We start from the raw sequence: 18,202 nt of genomic DNA, 5'->3' as shown, positions 1-18,202 counted from the left end.
GCTCTTTCAAGTGAGAATTTCGTTGTCTTAACAAACTGTTGGTGGCGCCAGGCAGAATGGGTATACGTTACCTTATCGTCGTTGTAGTACGTAATTTGAATACTCAAATATCGAAGACCAACAGTTGGACTCCCCGTAAAACCGTCCCAAGTTGTTGTGGATCATCATTCCACCATATCTCTTTCCCTTCATTGATTGAAGTAGGCAAGTTGGATGACCAAATTGGATATTTATCAAGGAGTGTTAAGCTTTCCCCGCCAAAGTTCCCGACTCCCATAAAGATAATCGCACAGTCTCGTGCAAGTAGTGTGGGAATTGTTGCGAAGAACGCCTGTCGTCAATGTTTCAACCAATGGGAAGATACGATTCCAGCTAGGTATTTAATCTCCCATCCTAGTAATCTCAAAGCTTAATTAGGAGTTCTCAATGCCTCAAAGCTTAATTAGGCGTTCTCAATACAACTAGCTAGGTTAAGCAAGCATGCTAATAAATTAGGCTATATCGGATCACAAGGAGGTTGGTTGTGTGGGTTAGTGTCACGAGTCAAGTATTTGGGATTCTACGTATCGACGGAAAGCTTGGAAGTTGACCCTGAAAAAATCAAAGATATACTGACCTTGAAAAGGCTTACAACAGTCAGAGGAGTGCGAGGTTTCCTCGGATTTTGCGGTTTCTATCGCAAATTTATCAAAAACTACGGACGAATCGCACGCCCTCTAGATAAGCTCACGCAGAAGGGACGAACCTTCGATTGGGATCCGGACTGTCAAAAAGCCTTCGAAAAACTGCGACAAGCTGTAACAGAAGCTCCGGTCCTGCATTACTTTCATACAGATCGCCTCACTAAGGTAGAGACGGACTCTTCCGACGGGGTGACAGGTAGCATTCTCTCCCAATTGGATCCTGCGACAAAGGAATGGCATCCGTTGGCGTTCTTCTCTAAGACTATGAATCCTGCAGAATGTAATTACGAGATCCATGATAAAGAAATGCTGGCTATCCTACAAGCATTTCAGCAGTGGCGAGTGGAGCTCCAAAGCGTCGAAAATCCCGTCCAGGTCTATTCTGATCATCAATCACTGGAGGACTTTATGCGAATCAAAAAGCTGACGGCACGACAAGCACGATTGGCGGAATACCTGTCCCAATTCAATTTCCACTTAGAATACCGCACCGGAAAAGCAAACGTACAAGCCGACGCCCTAACCCGGCGCGACGGCGATATACAGAGCCAAAAAGAGCGAATGGAGGCCAACCGCCTCGGTACTCTTCTAAAGCCAACGATGCTCTCCCACGAAGTGCGAGCAGAAGTATTAGCGCCTCTCGTGGAAGATATCGATCCTGGCCTGGGACAGATGCTACAGGTTTTGCAGGCTAACCGCACTGCAGCAGAACTAGAAGAACAACGCACCTTAGCACGAACAGAAGCGAGCGGGAAATGAACGATGGTTGATGACTTATTGCTTCGATCTGGTAAGCTAGTGGTACCAAACGCTATGGTTGTTGACAGACCATTACGAACACTCTTGATCAAAGAAGCGCATGAACAAGTTTCTACGGGACACCCTGGTATTTGTAAAACGAAGGAACTATTGGTACAACGGTATTATTGGAAAGGATTGCCTCAGGATGTTGAAAGATATATTCACAATTGCAGCATATGCCGACGTGCTCATGTACCCCGTGACAAGACTCCCGGCTTGCTTCAACCGCTCCCTGTCCCTGAAAGACCCTGGCAGCATCTAACGATGGATTTCAAGAGCTTCCCGAAGTCAAAAAAACGGTCACGATGCAATCCTGGTATTCATGTGTCGATTGAGCAAGAAATCGACAACATTCCGTGCTTCCAAACCACAGACGCTAGAGATCTCGCTCGAATGTTTTTGGAACGAATTTACCCTTATTACGGACCACCTGATAGTATCGTTTCAGATCGCGGCCCACAATTCGTTTCGGACTTTTGGACGGAGGTATGTTCGATCTTAGGTATCAAAATGAAGCTATCTACAGCAGACCACCCCAAACAGACGGCCAAACGGAAAACATGAATCAATACATCGATCAACGCCTACGCCCCTTCGTGAATTTCTACCAAGACAACTGGGACGAGCTGATACCTATGATGGATTTCGCCCAAGCTACCTTAATACAAGAATCGATTGGACAAACCCCATTCTTCACGATTTTAGGTTTCGAACCCCGCACCAGCTTCGATTGGAAGGAAATCCCCGCCAGAACACCAGCCGCCGCTAGATGGAATCGAAGGGAGGCTCAAGCGTGGACCGAACGCCTATATAACGCTTGGAAAATTGCTAGCTCTAATATGCTAGTCGCACAAGAACGTCAAAGAATGCAAGCTAATAAAGGACGTCGCGAAGTTGATTTCGATATCGGGGATATGGTATACGTAAGTACTAAGTCCTGGAGGACTAATCGGCCTAGTCGCAAACTTGGGGATCAGATGAGCGGCCCCTAAGGATCCTAGAGAGACGCGGAAACGCATTCAAGCTAGAATTGCCTGCAGAACTCAAAGTATACCCGTACTTTAATCCTGAGAAGCTCCGCAAAGCCGCAGAAGATCCTTTGCCTGGACAAGCTCATGCATCATCTATGCCTGAAGAGGTCGATGGCAACTTGGAGTGGGAAGTCGAAAAAATACTTTCAGTCCGCAAAGTTTACGGACTGCTCCGCTACAGGGTTAGATGGCGTGGTTTCGATACCGACCTCGGTGAATACTCACCTACCGACCTTAAAAACTCACCGCTAGCACTAAAAGCTTTTCACAACGAGTACCCTGACTTACCCGGGCCACCGAAGAATCTTAATTACTGGTTAGAATGCGCATTGAAAGACAAGGTTCCGGAAGATCGATTGGACGACAAAGAGGAGAACTAGACCCTGCTTCAGCGGAAACGTATGGCTCAAGCCTGAGGACAGTCTTGACGTTTGAGAAGGGGGGTAGTGTGACGCCTCACACCTCCGGATCACGTGGCATGCTCCGTTTGTATTTAATCACAGGAAAACTCTCTACTCTTGTTTTCCTTCTTCTTTTCTCCTTAGCTTAGTATTTTCTAATACAAGATACTTTACCCAGTATTCTTGAGTGTGACAGTTAGTTTTGTTAGACTCATTTTTAATAACAATTGCTTTGAAGATCCCAATGCTGCTTTAAGTAATTTGAAAATAAATTCAATAATTCCTCTCAAAATTCTATTCACTATGTTCAGTTGGCTCGTGAACCCTCCTAAATACTTTGAGATAATGCCCCCCTAATCACTTCGAGGTAGTAACTAATGATGGACAAACATTCGCATTAGATCTCTGCACCTCGGAGGTCACTATTCAGACATCATTCACATGTAAAGTCGTGCGCTTGTTGTTTTATGATCATATAAAACGGTGGCTAACATATTATGACACTAGTTCTAAAAAGACTTACCCACTTCTCACCTGCAGCATTTTCCTATTCTCCACCATTTATCTGGTCCCTGAGCCGAGTAGCTCGTCTTTGTACATCATCCTCCGCCCCCAAATCATGATCTTCTAAGACATGAAGACGTTGTCTAACAGCCTCAAGGTCAATAGCCTGCTGGTCAGCCACAGCTTTAGCAGCATCGCTACTATTCTTAAGACGTTCGCTGCTCACGTTAAGACGTACAATCTCATTCTCGCAGTCATCATGTGACGCTGACAATGTTTTGCTTGTGGAGTTCAAAGACTCATGGCTCGTTAGTTCAAAGTGTCGCTTGTTTTCCTTTATTAAATGCTCAAGTATCTCCTGCTGAGTCGCAGCAATCTTTCGCTGCTTGTGAAGTTCCTCGGACATTTTGTCTATGGTTTCCTTTTGGGCATTCCGTTCGGTTTCTAACTCCTTGAATTGTGCTTCCGCGGCGTACCTTGCTGTGTCCTTTGACACTTTTCTCTGGCGTGTCACCGCTGCAGCCTGATTATCTGCTGCTGATCTTGCCTGGATCGAGGCTGTGGTTTCTTGTCAATTGTTCTGCCACCCAGTGGTACTTTGTCGTCCGAAGTATCTCCACAGTTGACTGCCGATGGTGGATGAAAAGTGCTGCTTTGGGCATGTGTCTATAAAAAATTTAATTGGTTTCAGTTTGTGAATTCAGCAGCGATGAGATAAGATGGTTGTCCTGAACATATACTGACTAGGCGGGTGCGTTTGCCTCTAGAATCAGAGTATTCGGCTTCCACATACGAACGCCTGTCGGAAGTGCCGATCACAGCTTGTTTTAGTTGATAGCCATTAGAAGCGTTTAATGAATGGCTAGGAGATGTAGCAGGCGTTATAGTTGGATTTTCCTCAGACACGACAAATTTCGTAGTCTGGATACGCGCAGTGGACATATTCTGAGGCACTTGCGCTTGATTAATTTTGTGCCGATGGGTCCATCTAAAAATTTGAGGATCCTTTTCCCTGGTAAGATGAAGCCTTTGCTTCCTTTGTTCAACATATGTGGTTCCTACGGGCTTCTCACCAGTTCGTGCCATTCTGCTTTCAACTTTGTCAGCATGGATAGCGCTTTCGACGTGGTTTCTTATGTATTGAGTGTAGCTAGGGGACGGTGAGAATTCGTAGAGCCGCCCGATACAGTCATGGCATTTTAAACGCGGCTCATTGTCTTCGAATACGAGCTCAATATCATCGTTGGGTACTTGGAATTTAATCGCGTAAGTGCTCGGGTAATCTCAATGATTTTGGGGAAGTAACCTGCTTTACCTGTTGGAAGGCTTCGTGGAGTGTCCGGTAGGGCTGGTGCATCTGGCCATGGGTCTAGCCTAGAGTGGTCCTCAGAGCTGCTTTCAATATCATGAAAAGAGTTTCTGGGGGCCACATTTGAAGCAGATTCGATGCCCATATTCTCTCGTGCTGCTTGGAGTTCTCCGGAAAATTCACGAACTTGGTCTTTAAGTAAACCAGCAGCCTGTGATAGCTATAAGATATCAGCAATCATTCTAAAACATGCGTGCGATGCAACAACAGTACCATTAGTTCTGGCATGTCAGACCCTAAGACGTTAGAACGTGTTAGAAAGTAGTGGAACATCTGAATCACTAGGTGATTTCGATAGGTTTGGCCCTGCTGTTAGTCTGATAACTATAGCCATGTCGTCGGCGAAATTTCCGGATCTTTCGGATCTGCTCTCCCTAGTAATAGCATTCCGCACTCTGTATTCTATTCCTGCAGGCGAATGCGGATCGAGAAGATATTTATATGGATGTTCAGTGCATGCTTCGTCCACTCGATATTTATCTACATCACATCGAGGATGAATGGTACATATGGGAGACATTTCCAACAAACTTCCATGTTTGTTTTTCCGAGAGAGTCCTGCATGGCCGTGAGGGAAGAGCAAAATTCGTTCCTGATATACATCATCAGTTTGTTTTCAATAAAATGTGATACAGTGAAATAACCTACTCTCACCATTTGACTCATCACCGATAATACATCATTCTCATCAACACCGTAGTGTATCGTGATAAAATCATTGGCAATATCCTGCCGCGTTTCAGGCTTTGTGCTACCCAACACTTCAGAACGAACAATGTGTAGAATATATTTCATCAAAGACGTAGTACTATGTTCTCTTGAGCTGGCGGTATCCATTATGACCTATCAATGGGCGAAATTGGTACAGTCATGAACGTGCAACTTTTCAGACAGTGGATGCAATTGTTTGCGTTGCGTTCGCCATTGCTCATTGTGAAACGGTGGATGAATTTTTCTCTTAGGAATTTACTTGGAAAGATTTACTGAAATGTTGATGTGTTAATATGCTTTAGCGTGCTACCAGGCAGATTGCGTATTGCAAGTACGAGCCAATCAGATGCGAATTACGTGACTACACATTCGCTTCATGGCATCTTCTTCAATCAGTTATCCTCGTTAAAAATCATCAGTAATTTAGAAATCAACGTTGCGGGAACAAAATAGATTTATCTAACTCCTTGTTAACGCGGCCAGGAGGAAAATTGTCCAAAAATAGGTCAAATAAAGGCAAATTATGGCTAAATTTTTTGGGAAAGGCTCTAATATATGATACGCCTATGCCAATTTTCGAGACTGTATCGATTTGGCACTGCCAAGCTGTGGTGATGCTTGAGTCCAACTTAGCCAGGTTTTTTCAATGTCACATGATTTTCACGTTATTTGAACCAGTTCAACATTTATCTTGTTCTAAGGCCACTCCATCCATAAGACCCACAGAAGGACATATATTTGGCATATAACAATATGAACTCCTAACTTAGTCTCAATTTTGACATCAAAGACCTAGATCTGGCGCAGAAAACCATCGCTTATCGAAAATCCTCCCTCAAGTCCACCCCACTTTCGCTGCATCAGCACCTCCACCCAGGCGCTTATAAACGCCACAGGGGTTTTCGACTACTTGATGATATGCAGGATCCTATTTCATATAATTAGATACAATATATCTAAATTTAACTTACACTCGATAATCTTAGATGGGAGGGAAATGAAAGGAACGAGGGCAGACGTGGTATTTTTGGAGCCCCAAAGTACGATGTGCAACAAATGGTAAATTCAGGCTTGGCTATGCTTGAGTGTCTTATTTTGGGAAGATTACTGGGTTGCGGAAGATATTTGTAGAGTTGGCTGAGAAGAACGTGTTGAGGGAGATGGGTAGTTTGACCTCCTTTTCTAAATTCATGATGAGTGAGGTGTTACTTAAACAGTGTTCTACCGAAAATCAACAAGCCACATCATTGCAGTAAACGACAGTGATTCTCTTATAATGTCCAAGGTGCACGACGAGTCTTCAATCTTGACTAACAAAGTGATATACCATCTCGGTATCACTGGACTTCCAGTATAAGAAAACAAGCCCAACTACCATCCACCCACTACACAGTACACACTCTCGCATACACACAAACCAAACATAACATGGCCGCCCCTCCCAAAACCGATAATAATAGAACCTCAAATGAAGACATGCAACAAAGTTTATCAAAGCAAACTATCAGGCTATGTTATGTAATCAAACTATGTAAACTTTCATGAATTGCAGACCAGCAATCAAAGCCATTGTCTAAAATAAAGCAAAACCCCAGTCGCGGAAGCGCTTAATATGTTTGTGTTACCTGTTACCTATTAACCATGAATTAGGATTGACGCAGACAGGTGGGCCGGCCACTACTGACGGATTACAAGGCTGACATGTTTGACGATATTGATGATATCGATAAACCTAAAACTAACGTCAAAATAAACTGCTAGTATTACATTCCATTCCTTCTAAGAAAAAGGCAGGCTGATGTCTTGATAAATTTACCCTAACCTAAAGGATGGAATATAAGAAATTCCTATTCCTATGAAGTTTACTAGCTATAGTCTTCTCAAGCGCGCGGTTAATTCCACTTTTCCACCTAGATATCTCCATCTTTATCCTTATTCATCATCCGCGGTCTAGGTCGAGGTTTTTTTTGTGAAGATTCTAGGAATACTTATGTGATAGATATATTTATTATTTATAGAGATAATTGAGATGTGCAACAGAACAGAGGTGAAGGAAAGGAAGGGGTTTTGGTGATGAGTGTGGAGTTTGGAATTTTTCTTGGCATGATGGTTGTTATTGTTGGTCTCCTCTGAATGGATATCCTAGACATTTTTTGAATCATGAATGAGTGGCTTCCTAGATAGAGCTGTGCGCTTCCCTGGATTTATTCTCTTTTTCCTTCTTTGCCTACTAGCTCAGATGACGAACCTCCTGCCATATAATCGATACCATCATTTTATCTTCTGCAAACAACATAAATGATTAGATAGGCAATGCTTTACTTACCTTTTTCTTACACCGCTCAAAAATTTCCTCCATATCCCCTCGGAGTATGAAAGTAAGCGCTTAAGCATTACAGTGTATAATTAGATGACTTCTAATGATTGTCGACAGCTTGTCAACCATGTCGGTCTGATAAATTTACCACAGAATGGCACACCATTCATACTCGGTGTGAAAAAATTCAGGAACTAAAGTAGTGTGAATCGTCCCAATAGAAACATCAAAGAACAACACAAAATGACGGAACTAAATATAACTTCATGGTCTTCATTTAAACCATGTAAATTAACTAATTCTAACATACAGGTAATCGTACAACGTAAAATGGGGATCATCTCAAACCCATAAATAACTATCTTCCCAGCCAGAGAAAACCCAATCACCTGGAAGATCAAACTCCACACCCGGATCTTGCATCTATGCAGTATTAGTTCATCAGGTCAAAATTCAATAACAAGAACTATGAAAAAAACTTACTACTGCATCCCAATTAACGCCATCAAGACCGGGATTCATGGAAAGATTACGATTTGCTTCTGCATTCATCTGTGCTTCCTGATTTCTGAGTTTATCCTTCATTAACTGTAGACAATATTCCACACTTTTCCGTGCCTCAGTAACGATTCCGTCTTCAGTAGAAGCATTTTTCTGCAGAGCTTCAATTTGACCACAAAGACATGATAGGAAAACATGACCTTTGATATTGGTATCGTCTCTCATAATTCGGTTAGAAGTCCAATCACGTCCACTACGAAGCATGCGTAGAATTTCTACCTGCTGAGGTGGTGGCGGACTGATCGATAACGGTAGCGGAGGATCCTCTTCAAGTTGTTGGTTCAGCTCTAGTCCAAGTTCTATGTATGCGTGTATATGGGTCCCTTTGATGAGGCCTGATGCGGTCCAGGTAAGTAGGGTCCAATCATCAGGTTGAGATAAATTAAATCGTTCTGGGAGTGCTATAGCCGGTGCAAGGAGAGATAAAGAGGTCTCTAGGCAAACCTTTCGCGAATAGTAATAGGTTGGATTGGCTCTTGCTTTAACTGCGTAAGGCCTATGTAAGGCTAACAGGAAATGAGTGTTGAAAAAATCATGAATCTTAATTTGAAATGGGTTTGGCTTTTGCTCAGAATTGGATGCGAAGAAAGAATGTAGTGATGCTGAGCTAGAACGACTAATCGAAGAGAGTCTGCGAGTTGATTCATTAGTAACACATTTGAAGCCATCGCTTGCGCAGCCTATGTTTGTAGACATGATAAATGAATAAATTTTTAAGAGAGGCACTTACGCAGATCCTAGGCGTAGCGTTTCTTCGTATGAAGTCTCGCTTCTAAAACTGTTGACTGACTTTGCTACCTCGAGCCTTGTGCAGAAAGACCGCATGAGTGATATTTGGATCGAAGTTTGAGTAAATGTTCCTTCCGGCTTTGGCGCAGGTGCTTTTGTAGTGGTTTCACTGATCTCTGAATCGTCAATGTTTGCTGGTAGCTCGGTGTCATAATCTTGTTTGTTGATCGTAGGTGACATTCCAAGGTCTTGACTGGACTGTAGCGAAAGTTCCAAAACGGTTGCCCAAAGTCGCCGTCGCATCTCTGCATGGAATGGTCCCATTTTGGGGAAGTGTACCGGATCACGATGAAGACCTAAGCACATGGCTAGATGGTAGATGGATCCAGCAGAAATCCAAGTGAGATCGCCGCCAACCGAGTTCACTTGACGAGCTATGATAAGCAGGCAATGATTTTGTAGACCAACAATATTAAGACGGTCCTTTTCAGACGGTGCGGACACCCAAGCTTGAGCAGCGGCAATCCAATGTTGAGCTTTGGAATGTAAGGAACTGGAAAGTATAGGATCTTCATAAAAACATGTACCAATGGCCATGACGAGGAGTAACTTCATGACAAACGCCGTACTTGCTGCCGCAGGATCCTTCCAGTATAATGCATATTCCTCTTCGAATGTTGGTATATGTAATATACGGTAGACGGATTCAAAGGTTCGAAAATATGCATTGACAAGACGGTCTGATATCTCTTTCTCCGGGACATAATCGCGATATCCACTGGGTATTGACGATTCAGGACTTTGATATTCTTTTATCTTTCTACCCAATGCCTTGCATTTGTTCAAGAGATCGAAGATTTCCCCGCCTTTACTTAGTGGCCCAAGCTCTTTGAATTTGGACATATGTTTGAACTTCTAACACATTAGCAGTTGTTAGGATAATTAGCAGTACTTGATACAAGTAATATTTTTAAGCGAGAGTATATATTTAACTGAAATTAAATTGAATAATGAAAGTAAATTGAATTAGGAAAGATGATAGGAGAAAGCTAGGGCAACAAAATGATACGGTTTAGGAAAAGATATTATATGTTAACATACTTGTTCAAATGAGTTCATCCAATGACTCCGCCCAAAGAATCTAGTCTTGGAAAGACTACCCCTTAGGCTAGGTCCTTTAACACATGAAGAAGCAGTGTCATTTGGACCACCATTGATAGCTTCAGTTTCAGAAATAGCCTGTTCCAATTTATGTACTCTGTCCAGAAGAGCTTGTACGGAGGGGTCCGAAGGATTTTGAGGTGGTACGACGACTTGTCCACGAACTGGTAGTGGACCCTCAACAATGGGAGTCCTCTCGTTCCAGAAGTCTGCAGAAACTAATGGCATTCCATTAGTTACATTGTCCGTAATACTATTCAAGTTGGATGATGCGTTGGTAGTACTTCCAGGACTAGGTGTAACATGGTATTGGCCATTTCCATTAGCGCGGGGCCTTTTCGACTCCGGGGTCGGATCCGAACTATATTGACATGCTGGTGTCTTGGACGAGACACATTGACCACATGGCATGTTTCGATCGCATTTTATCTTCCGACGTCGACATTGTATACAAGATAGGGCTGGCCTCCGACGTTTCCGAGGTTGAGCAGGGGGTGGAGGAGGATCTCCTTCATTTTTTGACTTTTGCAAGACGATGGAATTGATATCCATGGCCAGGAACAGTTCAAAATCGAACTACTTGTGGTAGACTTAACCTCCGCGGTGTATTGAGCGGCTTTTTTGTGGATTTGCCGTTGAATTTGGCTGGGTATGCAAAGAATCGTCGCGTCGACACGTGCGTACTGAATTAATGTAGATCTAGGCTAAAAAGATAGTAGGTAGTATTGAAGTTGCTCGGATTTATGACGGTTCAAAATATTTTGAAGAGAAAGAAAAGACCGAGACCAGAATATATAACGAATGAAAGTGCTGCTGATCTGGTACAGCTGACGGAGATAAGCAGTAAGCAGATTATAAATAATTTTCGGAGATGATCCATTCAGCCGACAAAACCGGATGGAATGGAATGGAGTAAGATTGAGATTTCATTGATCAATCAAAACTGTAGAATCTCTTAGCTCTTGAATAGTTTTTAAATTCATTAAATATTATTTCTATATTGAAATTTGCGTCATAGTCATATAAACCAGTTACTGGTAATATAATACTTTTCTTTCTAACTAAACATTCAAAATTTATCAAAAACCTCTATGATAAGATAATCATCTTTTCAAAAGCTATATTGATACTATCCAACCAATCAGACTTTATCATACTGAAATATTGCACGGACCACGGAGGCCACAATACTAGGGAGCCTCTAACCAATAAAAGTTAATGTAGATGAATGTCCGAGACTCACAGTCTGGATTTAACAATTTGCCGTGAGCATCTTCAATTTCCCTTCCCAAGAATGTCCTGATGGTCGTCCGATTTGACAACATGGAAAACGGCGGTCGACGCCGACGATATTCTCACGATGACCATTGGCCGCCATATCACATATGGTTACACTCTTCAAATATAAAGGATAAACGATAAATGTTCGAAACGCAAAAACCAATTCCCCGTCATTCTCAACAACTTAATTACTACAAACTCAAATTTGATACACTATCAAAATACCCTGTTCTCCATTAGGCGTTCATTAGCAACGCAAGTACGGAGTACACAAACTTAAATACCCCTTCCTCCCGTCTTTTATCCACTATGGAATCCGCCAAAACCCGCCCCACAAACAATGGCGCACCGGTATCAGTAAATTCTGATGTCGATATCGAGAGGTCACTGGACGCAGGAGAAACTGAGAACGAAATATTGGCAGCAGTTCAGAGCGAAAATGAAAAGCAAAATGCATTTGTTATGGATTTTCCTGACGGTGGAGCAAGGGCTTGGTCTGTAGCAATTGGTGCTGCAGGTGTTTTGTTTTGTACGTTTGGGTATATAAACGCTTTTGGTAGGTGCCGGATCCCCACTCCATGTCTAAACTCAAATTTATATAACATTTATATCTCCCTTGAAATAACTTTACTTTGCGATGACTAATAGTTTTTAGGTGTATATCAAGAATATTACCAAACCCATCAACTCTCACATCGGAGCCCTTCAGATATAAGCTGGATTGGATCTCTTCAGGTGTTCTTTCTCTTTAGTGGAAGTGCCGTTGGTGGCCCACTCTTTGATCGCTATGGAGGGAAAACAATATGGCCTGCCGCACTTCTATACGTCTTTAGCGTCATGATGACTAGTCTCTGCAAGGAATACTATCAATTCATGCTTGCACAAGGAGTTCTCGGTGGAATAGCTACTGGTATGACAATGTCGCCTGGAATGACAGCTGTTGGTCAATACTTCGACAAAAAAAGAGGGGCAGCAATGGGTATCACAGTCGCTGGATCATCAATCGGAGGAGTGGTATTCCCAATCGCCCTTGCAAAAATGTTTGCCAATCCAAAATTAGGGTTCGGATGGACTGTTCGGATCCTCGGATTTATTATGCTTGCCGTTCTTGGAATCTCTTGTACAGCCATCCGATCACGTCTACCCCCACGAAAGAAGTCATTCTTCCTTCCATCGGCATTCAAAGAACTTCCCTATATCACCTTACTCATTTCGGCTTTCCTAATGATTCTTGGTGTATTCATTCCTATATTTTACCTCCCAACGTATGCGGTTGAGCATGGAATGAGCACGCAATTGGCTTCATACCTTGTGGCGATATTGAATGGTGCTTCATTCTTTGGTCGGGTTATTCCTGGGGTCATGGCAGATAAAGTTGGTCGACTCAATATGTTCTGTGTTGTCGGCATTTCCACTGGAATACTGGTATTTTGTTGGCAAAGTATCACTTCAAGTGCTGGTATCATCGTTTTTGCGACTATCTATGGATTCTGTTCCGGCGCAATCGTGTCACTCGTGACTGTGTGCTTCACAACTATTCCTAAGAACCCACAAAACATAGGAACCTACATGGGAATGGGTATGGCCGTCACAGGATTTGCAGCATTGATTGGTCCACCCATCAATGGTGCACTTGTCGACCATTATCACTCTTTTAATCAGGTTGCTGATTTCAGTGGTGTTGTGGTATTGGTTGGTGGAATCTTTGTTCTCGTGATAAAATATGTGGAAGGTGGTATACTCAAGAAGATCTAATGTATGAATTCATGGATGAGAAATGGAATTTGTTATGGACTTGGCAGGACAGGGCGGACACAAGGGCGCGAATGGTATACTAATAAGCCACTCCCCCTTTACGTGTGTCTTATTTGATTTATTTACATGTCCTAGGTACATTCGCGGACACCAAGGAAAATTTCTATTACGGTTGTGCAGGTAGACTAATGTTTTACGGAATTCAATTTTCATTTGTCCTCACTTATATTCTTAGAAATCTGCTAGATTAGAAAGAATTTTAATCATTCCATAGTTTGGTCTATTTTCCTACAGGATTAATAACCCAAGTGGGGATTCATTGAGAAAATCATCAACCTTTAGTATCGTGAAGGAGCAGTCAACAATAGGCAAAAATGGACAACAAAATCGGATATTCACCTCATCCGGAAGAGTCCATTATATTTAATCTGTGCATTCCACAAATTTTATCCCCATCTGTGCCACGATGTAGTCATTAAAAGCCATGAGTCATGTACCCCAGATTCTACAACATGAACAATTCCATTCCGTCTACCCGTCTACAAAATTTCAAAGGCTAAAAATATCTTTCGTCACACGCGTACCTCAAACCTCAAACCAAGACCTAAATATAAATTCGGAGTCTTTACCCTATCGCCACAATGGCCACACAAATTTCTGGGCGAAGTACGCCAAGCCCTCTGCTCGTCGCCATGTGACCCAGGGTGATATACACCAACATATAACCGGGAGAATATCCCTTAGTGCAGAGTCACCCTTCCCCACATTTTCGCTAATTTTGTTCAACGCTGAGTGCTTGTTTGTGGAAAGATTGGGTGAGCGACGGGTAGGCTGGCCGACGGCGAATGAATTTTTTTTTTGAAAATGCTGGGCATTCAAAGAAGTGAGATGAAAGATATGAAAGATACCCAGGAGCGAAATTTCGAAATTGGTGTTTAGTGTGAGGAAGTTGAGCATAGTGATGATGTGACCAAGGAGGGATATTGGAGCGCCGGGCCGTGGAACGGGCAAAAATGTATCATGTGTGAATTTTTCAGGTCGACATCTTGTATATATATGTCGCTAATATACTAATGGACTTGTAAATTCGGATTTGGTAGACTCGATTGTTACTTTACACTTGTTTCAAGAAGTTACAATGCATTTGAAAACTCTCTCAAATCTTCTCGCCTTTGCGGCTACCATTGCAGCTCATGGATATGTTGACAATGTGACGATTAATGGGATTCTCTACACCGTAAGTCCTCTCCATTCGATGAAACTAGCGGAAGCGTAACTAACACATTTTTTTTCACCCAGGGATATCAAGTACTTTCCCCCCCAAACCATCCCATTACATCCCACTAACCCCCCATAAAAGCCAAACTCAGATCCCTACTACGCCACACCACCCCCGCGTATCGTCCGTCCAGTCCAAGGCAACGGTCCCATCACAGATCTAACTCTCATCGATCTCCAATGTGGCGGTTACTCCGAAGGAGGAATCGTAGGTTCTAAACCAGCTAATTTAACAGGGGGTCCTGTTGCGGCTGGAAGTACGGTTAGTTTAAGATGGACGCTTTGGCCTGAGAGTCATTGTAAGTTTTTAGTTTTTTCTAGTTGTGAGGTTGATGATTGTACGATTGAGAAAATGGTAGAATAGTGCTAACTCGCATGTGTGAAGCCGGACCCGTAATTACGTATATGGCGAAATGTCCAGCTGCGGGTTGTAGTACTTATTTACCCGGCACTGAGTAAGTTCTCTCATATCCCATGCATCCCCAACTATCCACCTTAAAAACCCAACTAATTAACCGCCTCAAAAAAACAGCGCCGTCTGGTTCAAAGTCCAAGCCACAGGACGCATAGGCAACTCCTCCGTCTGGGGCGACACACCCCTCATGACAGCCGGAAACTCCTATTCCTACACGATACCCTCCTGTCTAGCCGCGGGATCGTACCTCGTGCGCCATGAAATCATCGCTTTGCATGCTGCGTGGACATATCCTGGTGCGCAGTTCTATCCGTCTTGTCACCAGATACAAGTTACGGGCACTGGTACTAGTACGGGTCCTAGTAGTAAAGTGTCTATTCCGGGCGTTTATACACCGACTGATCCGGGGATTACGTATGATATTTATGCGGCGCAGCCGTATACAGTGCCTGGACCGGCGGTTTTTACTTGTTAGGTGGGAGGAGGCTGAAGGATGGGATGGGATGGGATGGGATGAGAGGGTGAGGAAGGGAGAAAGAATTATGATGGTGGAGTATCTGATAGTACGTGATGAAAGATGTTGTACATATGTTGATATTCGCCGTCAAGTTGAGAGAACCAGAGTGATGAAAGATGTGCAATTTGACAGTAGCTTTTCTTGAAATTATTAGCATGATAAATGATGCTGTTGTAAGTGCAGGAAGTTAACTATAGTCCGTATCCATAAATTCCATGGCGCCTGGTCTTTGAAGGTAAATAAAAGAACTAAATATATATATGTAAGATTAGCACTTGAAAGCCATCGCTACGCGAGACAGATCCGACCCTTTCGATAGATAGTGAATGTTATAATTTAGGCGCGCGAGGAGGAGGAAATTAAACGTCTTAGCGAGAAAGAAGCGTCTTGAATAAGGGAAATTTGAGGAGGTGCGTGAGAAGACTCTAGTAGAGGTAGCTAAGGAGCGCACTATATATAGAGAAACCCCGGCCCGAAGTCGTCCATTTGTTGAGTAAAGCAGCGTATGTCTCCTCTGAGATCATCCTCTACTCAATAAGGACAGTTGAAGAGTTGTAGAAAGTATTGATTAACAGGGAGTACATGAGCTAGCAAAAGCTATCTAGGAAACGCTTGTGACGCAAAAAAAGAAAGTTGGTCGGGTTGAAATTCTTCAATTGAACTACACTTCCAAGGCTTCTATCGCATTTTCCAGTACTGACTTCATTCGCGAATACAATCTTCGATCTTCAGTTAGCCATCGTTTACCATCTGGAAATACCACTTCATGAAGCTGTTGAATGCATGGAATCAACGCCTCGCAGTAAGATGTAACTTTCGAGTCCAGCTCTTCGTTAAACCTGTATGTGTGAATGACCTTTCCTGCCTTTATATCTGCCAGTTCAACTGTATTCTTGTAATTCCAATTTTCGTATTCCGCTTTAGTCTCACTTGGCCGCTCAGGTCCATTCCAATGTACGCAAACTAAGAAGAGTACCCAAAAGAATGACTCTAAATCATGCATGAAACTATGATGCTCGCCATAAAGTACACCGATTGCCATAAATACCTTGGTGCCAGTTTTGCTTGGTGCTCCAGAAGCCTTTTCACGGTTAATTTTAATAGCAAGATCGAGATCGATCAGAAAAGCGTCGTCCTCAGCCTCATTCAGCAAAACATTTCCAATAGATATATCACGATGGAGGATCCCGGCGTTCAATAGCGACTCATGTCCTTAATTACTTAGTAGAATCCAAAGTCATCTCCAGTAGATTATTTACCTTTAATCCCGCCAAGCAGCCCCGTCAGCAAAGCTCCGAGGGAGGTTGCATCATAAATGCTCTTCCCCACATCGCGTATAATCACACGACGATGGACTCGATTGTATTGTCGTTGAATGTCTTTTTGGACCGTCGGGGGGTCTAAGCAGACGCGTTTGGGAGGCGGCATTAATTTTCATACAGAGCTCGAAGATCTCTTGCGTGTGATGCTTTTGATGCTGCTTCTGCTTCCGCTTCCACCTCTGCCTCTGCCTCCTTCCAACCTACCAGACGTGACTGAGCTTGTAGTAGATTCAGATATTGCAGATTGGCGCTGTTGGAATGGATTTCTCCCGCTGGCGTCCTGTAATCCTTTGCGAGCATTATTGCGAACACCGTCGATTGCGGCCCCAACACACACAGTCTCATGATGATAGTAACGAGATATGTTCTGTACTCCAGCTTCTGTAGCTTCTTTCAGCAAAACACCCTCTTCGGGTCGCTCCTCATACTCCCATGAATCCTTGATGACTAGTTGCGTGTCTTCATTGACGTGGCCTCTCCAACAGGTAGTAGCTCGACCAAAAACACAAGGCTGCCGCTGCATAAGTTCCTCCAAATAAAGCCGCTCCTCCAAACCATTCCGCTGGATTTTAATGTATTTTTTAGCATCTTCTTTCAGTATGGTAGGATCAAAGCCCAGGCCTTCCTCATCCATCCACAAATATCCTAGAATTGCCGAAACAAACATTTTACCATCTTTGTTAATATCGAATGATTTAGAAGCCATTCCTCCAAGCCTATCAAATCTCCAAAGCCGCATGAGTGAACCGCACATTATAAAGCGCAGAACGAACCGACGCGTATCTTGTGCACGGAACACCTTCCGTACGTATTTTATGAGCTCAAGCCAAATCGGGCGACGATTGTCTTCGACCTGATTGCTTTTGAGCTCGCCAGGAACAAGGATCTGGGACCAGTTTAGAGGTTCGTCGCTTGAACTGATCATTCCGATATCCAAGTTTCTTTGACTGACTGATCCAGGAATAGGTTCCTTTGGAGTGGCGACAATTCGACGATCTTTGTCGGGACGAAAACCTCTTTCACTCGCGAAAAGAAGAAGTTTTTCAATAGAGCTTTTGAGCTAGCCCAAAATCTTGGACTCTTCACAATCGTTTGGCCATCCTACCCAGCCAGTTTCTTCCCTATATAGCGGCACCTCTGAATCTTTGCACATGTGGTATACAATGTCTGCAATCTCTGAAAGCTTTGGAATTGGTTCAAGGAAAGTACTAAAAAGTCTGGAAGATCCGTTATAAGCCTGTCTTCTACTTCTTCTTTGAGTGTTTGATCAATAACCTTCAGATGCTCGGATGAGTCTGCAAGGTGGTCACCGCTGTACGGCAGCGGTGTCTGCTCAGAGGTAGCGTCAAAAGATGGGATAGATTGA

At 43.2% G+C, this 18,202-nt stretch overlaps 7 protein-coding genes across 7 annotated transcripts; 3 read left to right on the top strand and 4 right to left on the bottom strand.

Moving 5' to 3' along the window:
• Positions 1 to 56: 56 nt before the first annotated feature.
• SS1G_09826 (hypothetical protein) lies at positions 57 to 2,895 on the top strand (the record flags this gene model as incomplete). Its single annotated transcript, XM_001589143.1, has 6 exons — positions 57 to 86; positions 496 to 529; positions 637 to 963; positions 1,483 to 1,603; positions 1,933 to 2,407; positions 2,443 to 2,895. The coding sequence occupies 6 exons, from the start codon at positions 57 to 59 to the stop codon at positions 2,893 to 2,895; spliced, it is 1,440 nt and encodes a 479-aa protein (XP_001589193.1).
• Positions 2,896 to 3,463: 568 nt separating this feature from the next.
• On the bottom strand, positions 3,464 to 5,626 carry SS1G_09825 (predicted protein; the record flags this gene model as incomplete). The annotated part of the gene is made up of 4 exons (XM_001589142.1): positions 3,464 to 3,967; positions 4,165 to 4,507; positions 4,672 to 4,940; positions 5,438 to 5,626. 4 exons carry the CDS (start codon positions 5,624 to 5,626, stop codon positions 3,464 to 3,466), a joined length of 1,305 nt encoding a protein of 434 aa, XP_001589192.1.
• Positions 5,627 to 6,335: 709 nt separating this feature from the next.
• Positions 6,336 to 6,692, bottom strand: SS1G_09824 (predicted protein; the record flags this gene model as incomplete). The annotated part of the gene is made up of 2 exons (XM_001589141.1): positions 6,336 to 6,428; positions 6,609 to 6,692. The coding sequence occupies 2 exons, from the start codon at positions 6,690 to 6,692 to the stop codon at positions 6,336 to 6,338; spliced, it is 177 nt and encodes a 58-aa protein (XP_001589191.1).
• A 1,467-nt stretch (positions 6,693 to 8,159) lies between these two features.
• Positions 8,160 to 10,679, bottom strand: SS1G_09823 (hypothetical protein; the record flags this gene model as incomplete). Its single annotated transcript, XM_001589140.1, has 4 exons — positions 8,160 to 8,240; positions 8,301 to 9,009; positions 9,109 to 10,022; positions 10,209 to 10,679. The coding sequence occupies 4 exons, from the start codon at positions 10,677 to 10,679 to the stop codon at positions 8,160 to 8,162; spliced, it is 2,175 nt and encodes a 724-aa protein (XP_001589190.1).
• Positions 10,680 to 11,858: 1,179 nt separating this feature from the next.
• SS1G_09822 (hypothetical protein) lies at positions 11,859 to 13,304 on the top strand (the record flags this gene model as incomplete). The annotated part of the gene is made up of 2 exons (XM_001589139.1): positions 11,859 to 12,078; positions 12,205 to 13,304. The coding sequence occupies 2 exons, from the start codon at positions 11,859 to 11,861 to the stop codon at positions 13,302 to 13,304; spliced, it is 1,320 nt and encodes a 439-aa protein (XP_001589189.1).
• Positions 13,305 to 13,945: 641 nt separating this feature from the next.
• Positions 13,946 to 15,659, top strand: SS1G_09821 (hypothetical protein; the record flags this gene model as incomplete). Its single annotated transcript, XM_001589138.1, has 6 exons — positions 13,946 to 13,970; positions 14,405 to 14,541; positions 14,665 to 14,881; positions 14,968 to 15,037; positions 15,115 to 15,411; positions 15,473 to 15,659. The coding sequence occupies 6 exons, from the start codon at positions 13,946 to 13,948 to the stop codon at positions 15,657 to 15,659; spliced, it is 933 nt and encodes a 310-aa protein (XP_001589188.1).
• Positions 15,660 to 16,175: 516 nt separating this feature from the next.
• SS1G_09820 (hypothetical protein) lies at positions 16,176 to 17,989 on the bottom strand (the record flags this gene model as incomplete). The annotated part of the gene is made up of 3 exons (XM_001589137.1): positions 16,176 to 16,726; positions 17,041 to 17,398; positions 17,942 to 17,989. 3 exons carry the CDS (start codon positions 17,987 to 17,989, stop codon positions 16,176 to 16,178), a joined length of 957 nt encoding a protein of 318 aa, XP_001589187.1.
• Between the last annotated feature and the right edge of the window lie 213 nt (positions 17,990 to 18,202).

Source organism: Sclerotinia sclerotiorum, genomic scaffold (assembly GCF_000146945.2).
Source record: "Sclerotinia sclerotiorum 1980 UF-70 scaffold_14 genomic scaffold, whole genome shotgun sequence".
Taxonomy (NCBI): domain Eukaryota; kingdom Fungi; phylum Ascomycota; class Leotiomycetes; order Helotiales; family Sclerotiniaceae; genus Sclerotinia; species Sclerotinia sclerotiorum.
Note: the sequence above shows the minus strand (reverse complement) of the source record. Positions and strands in the feature narration are given on the sequence as shown.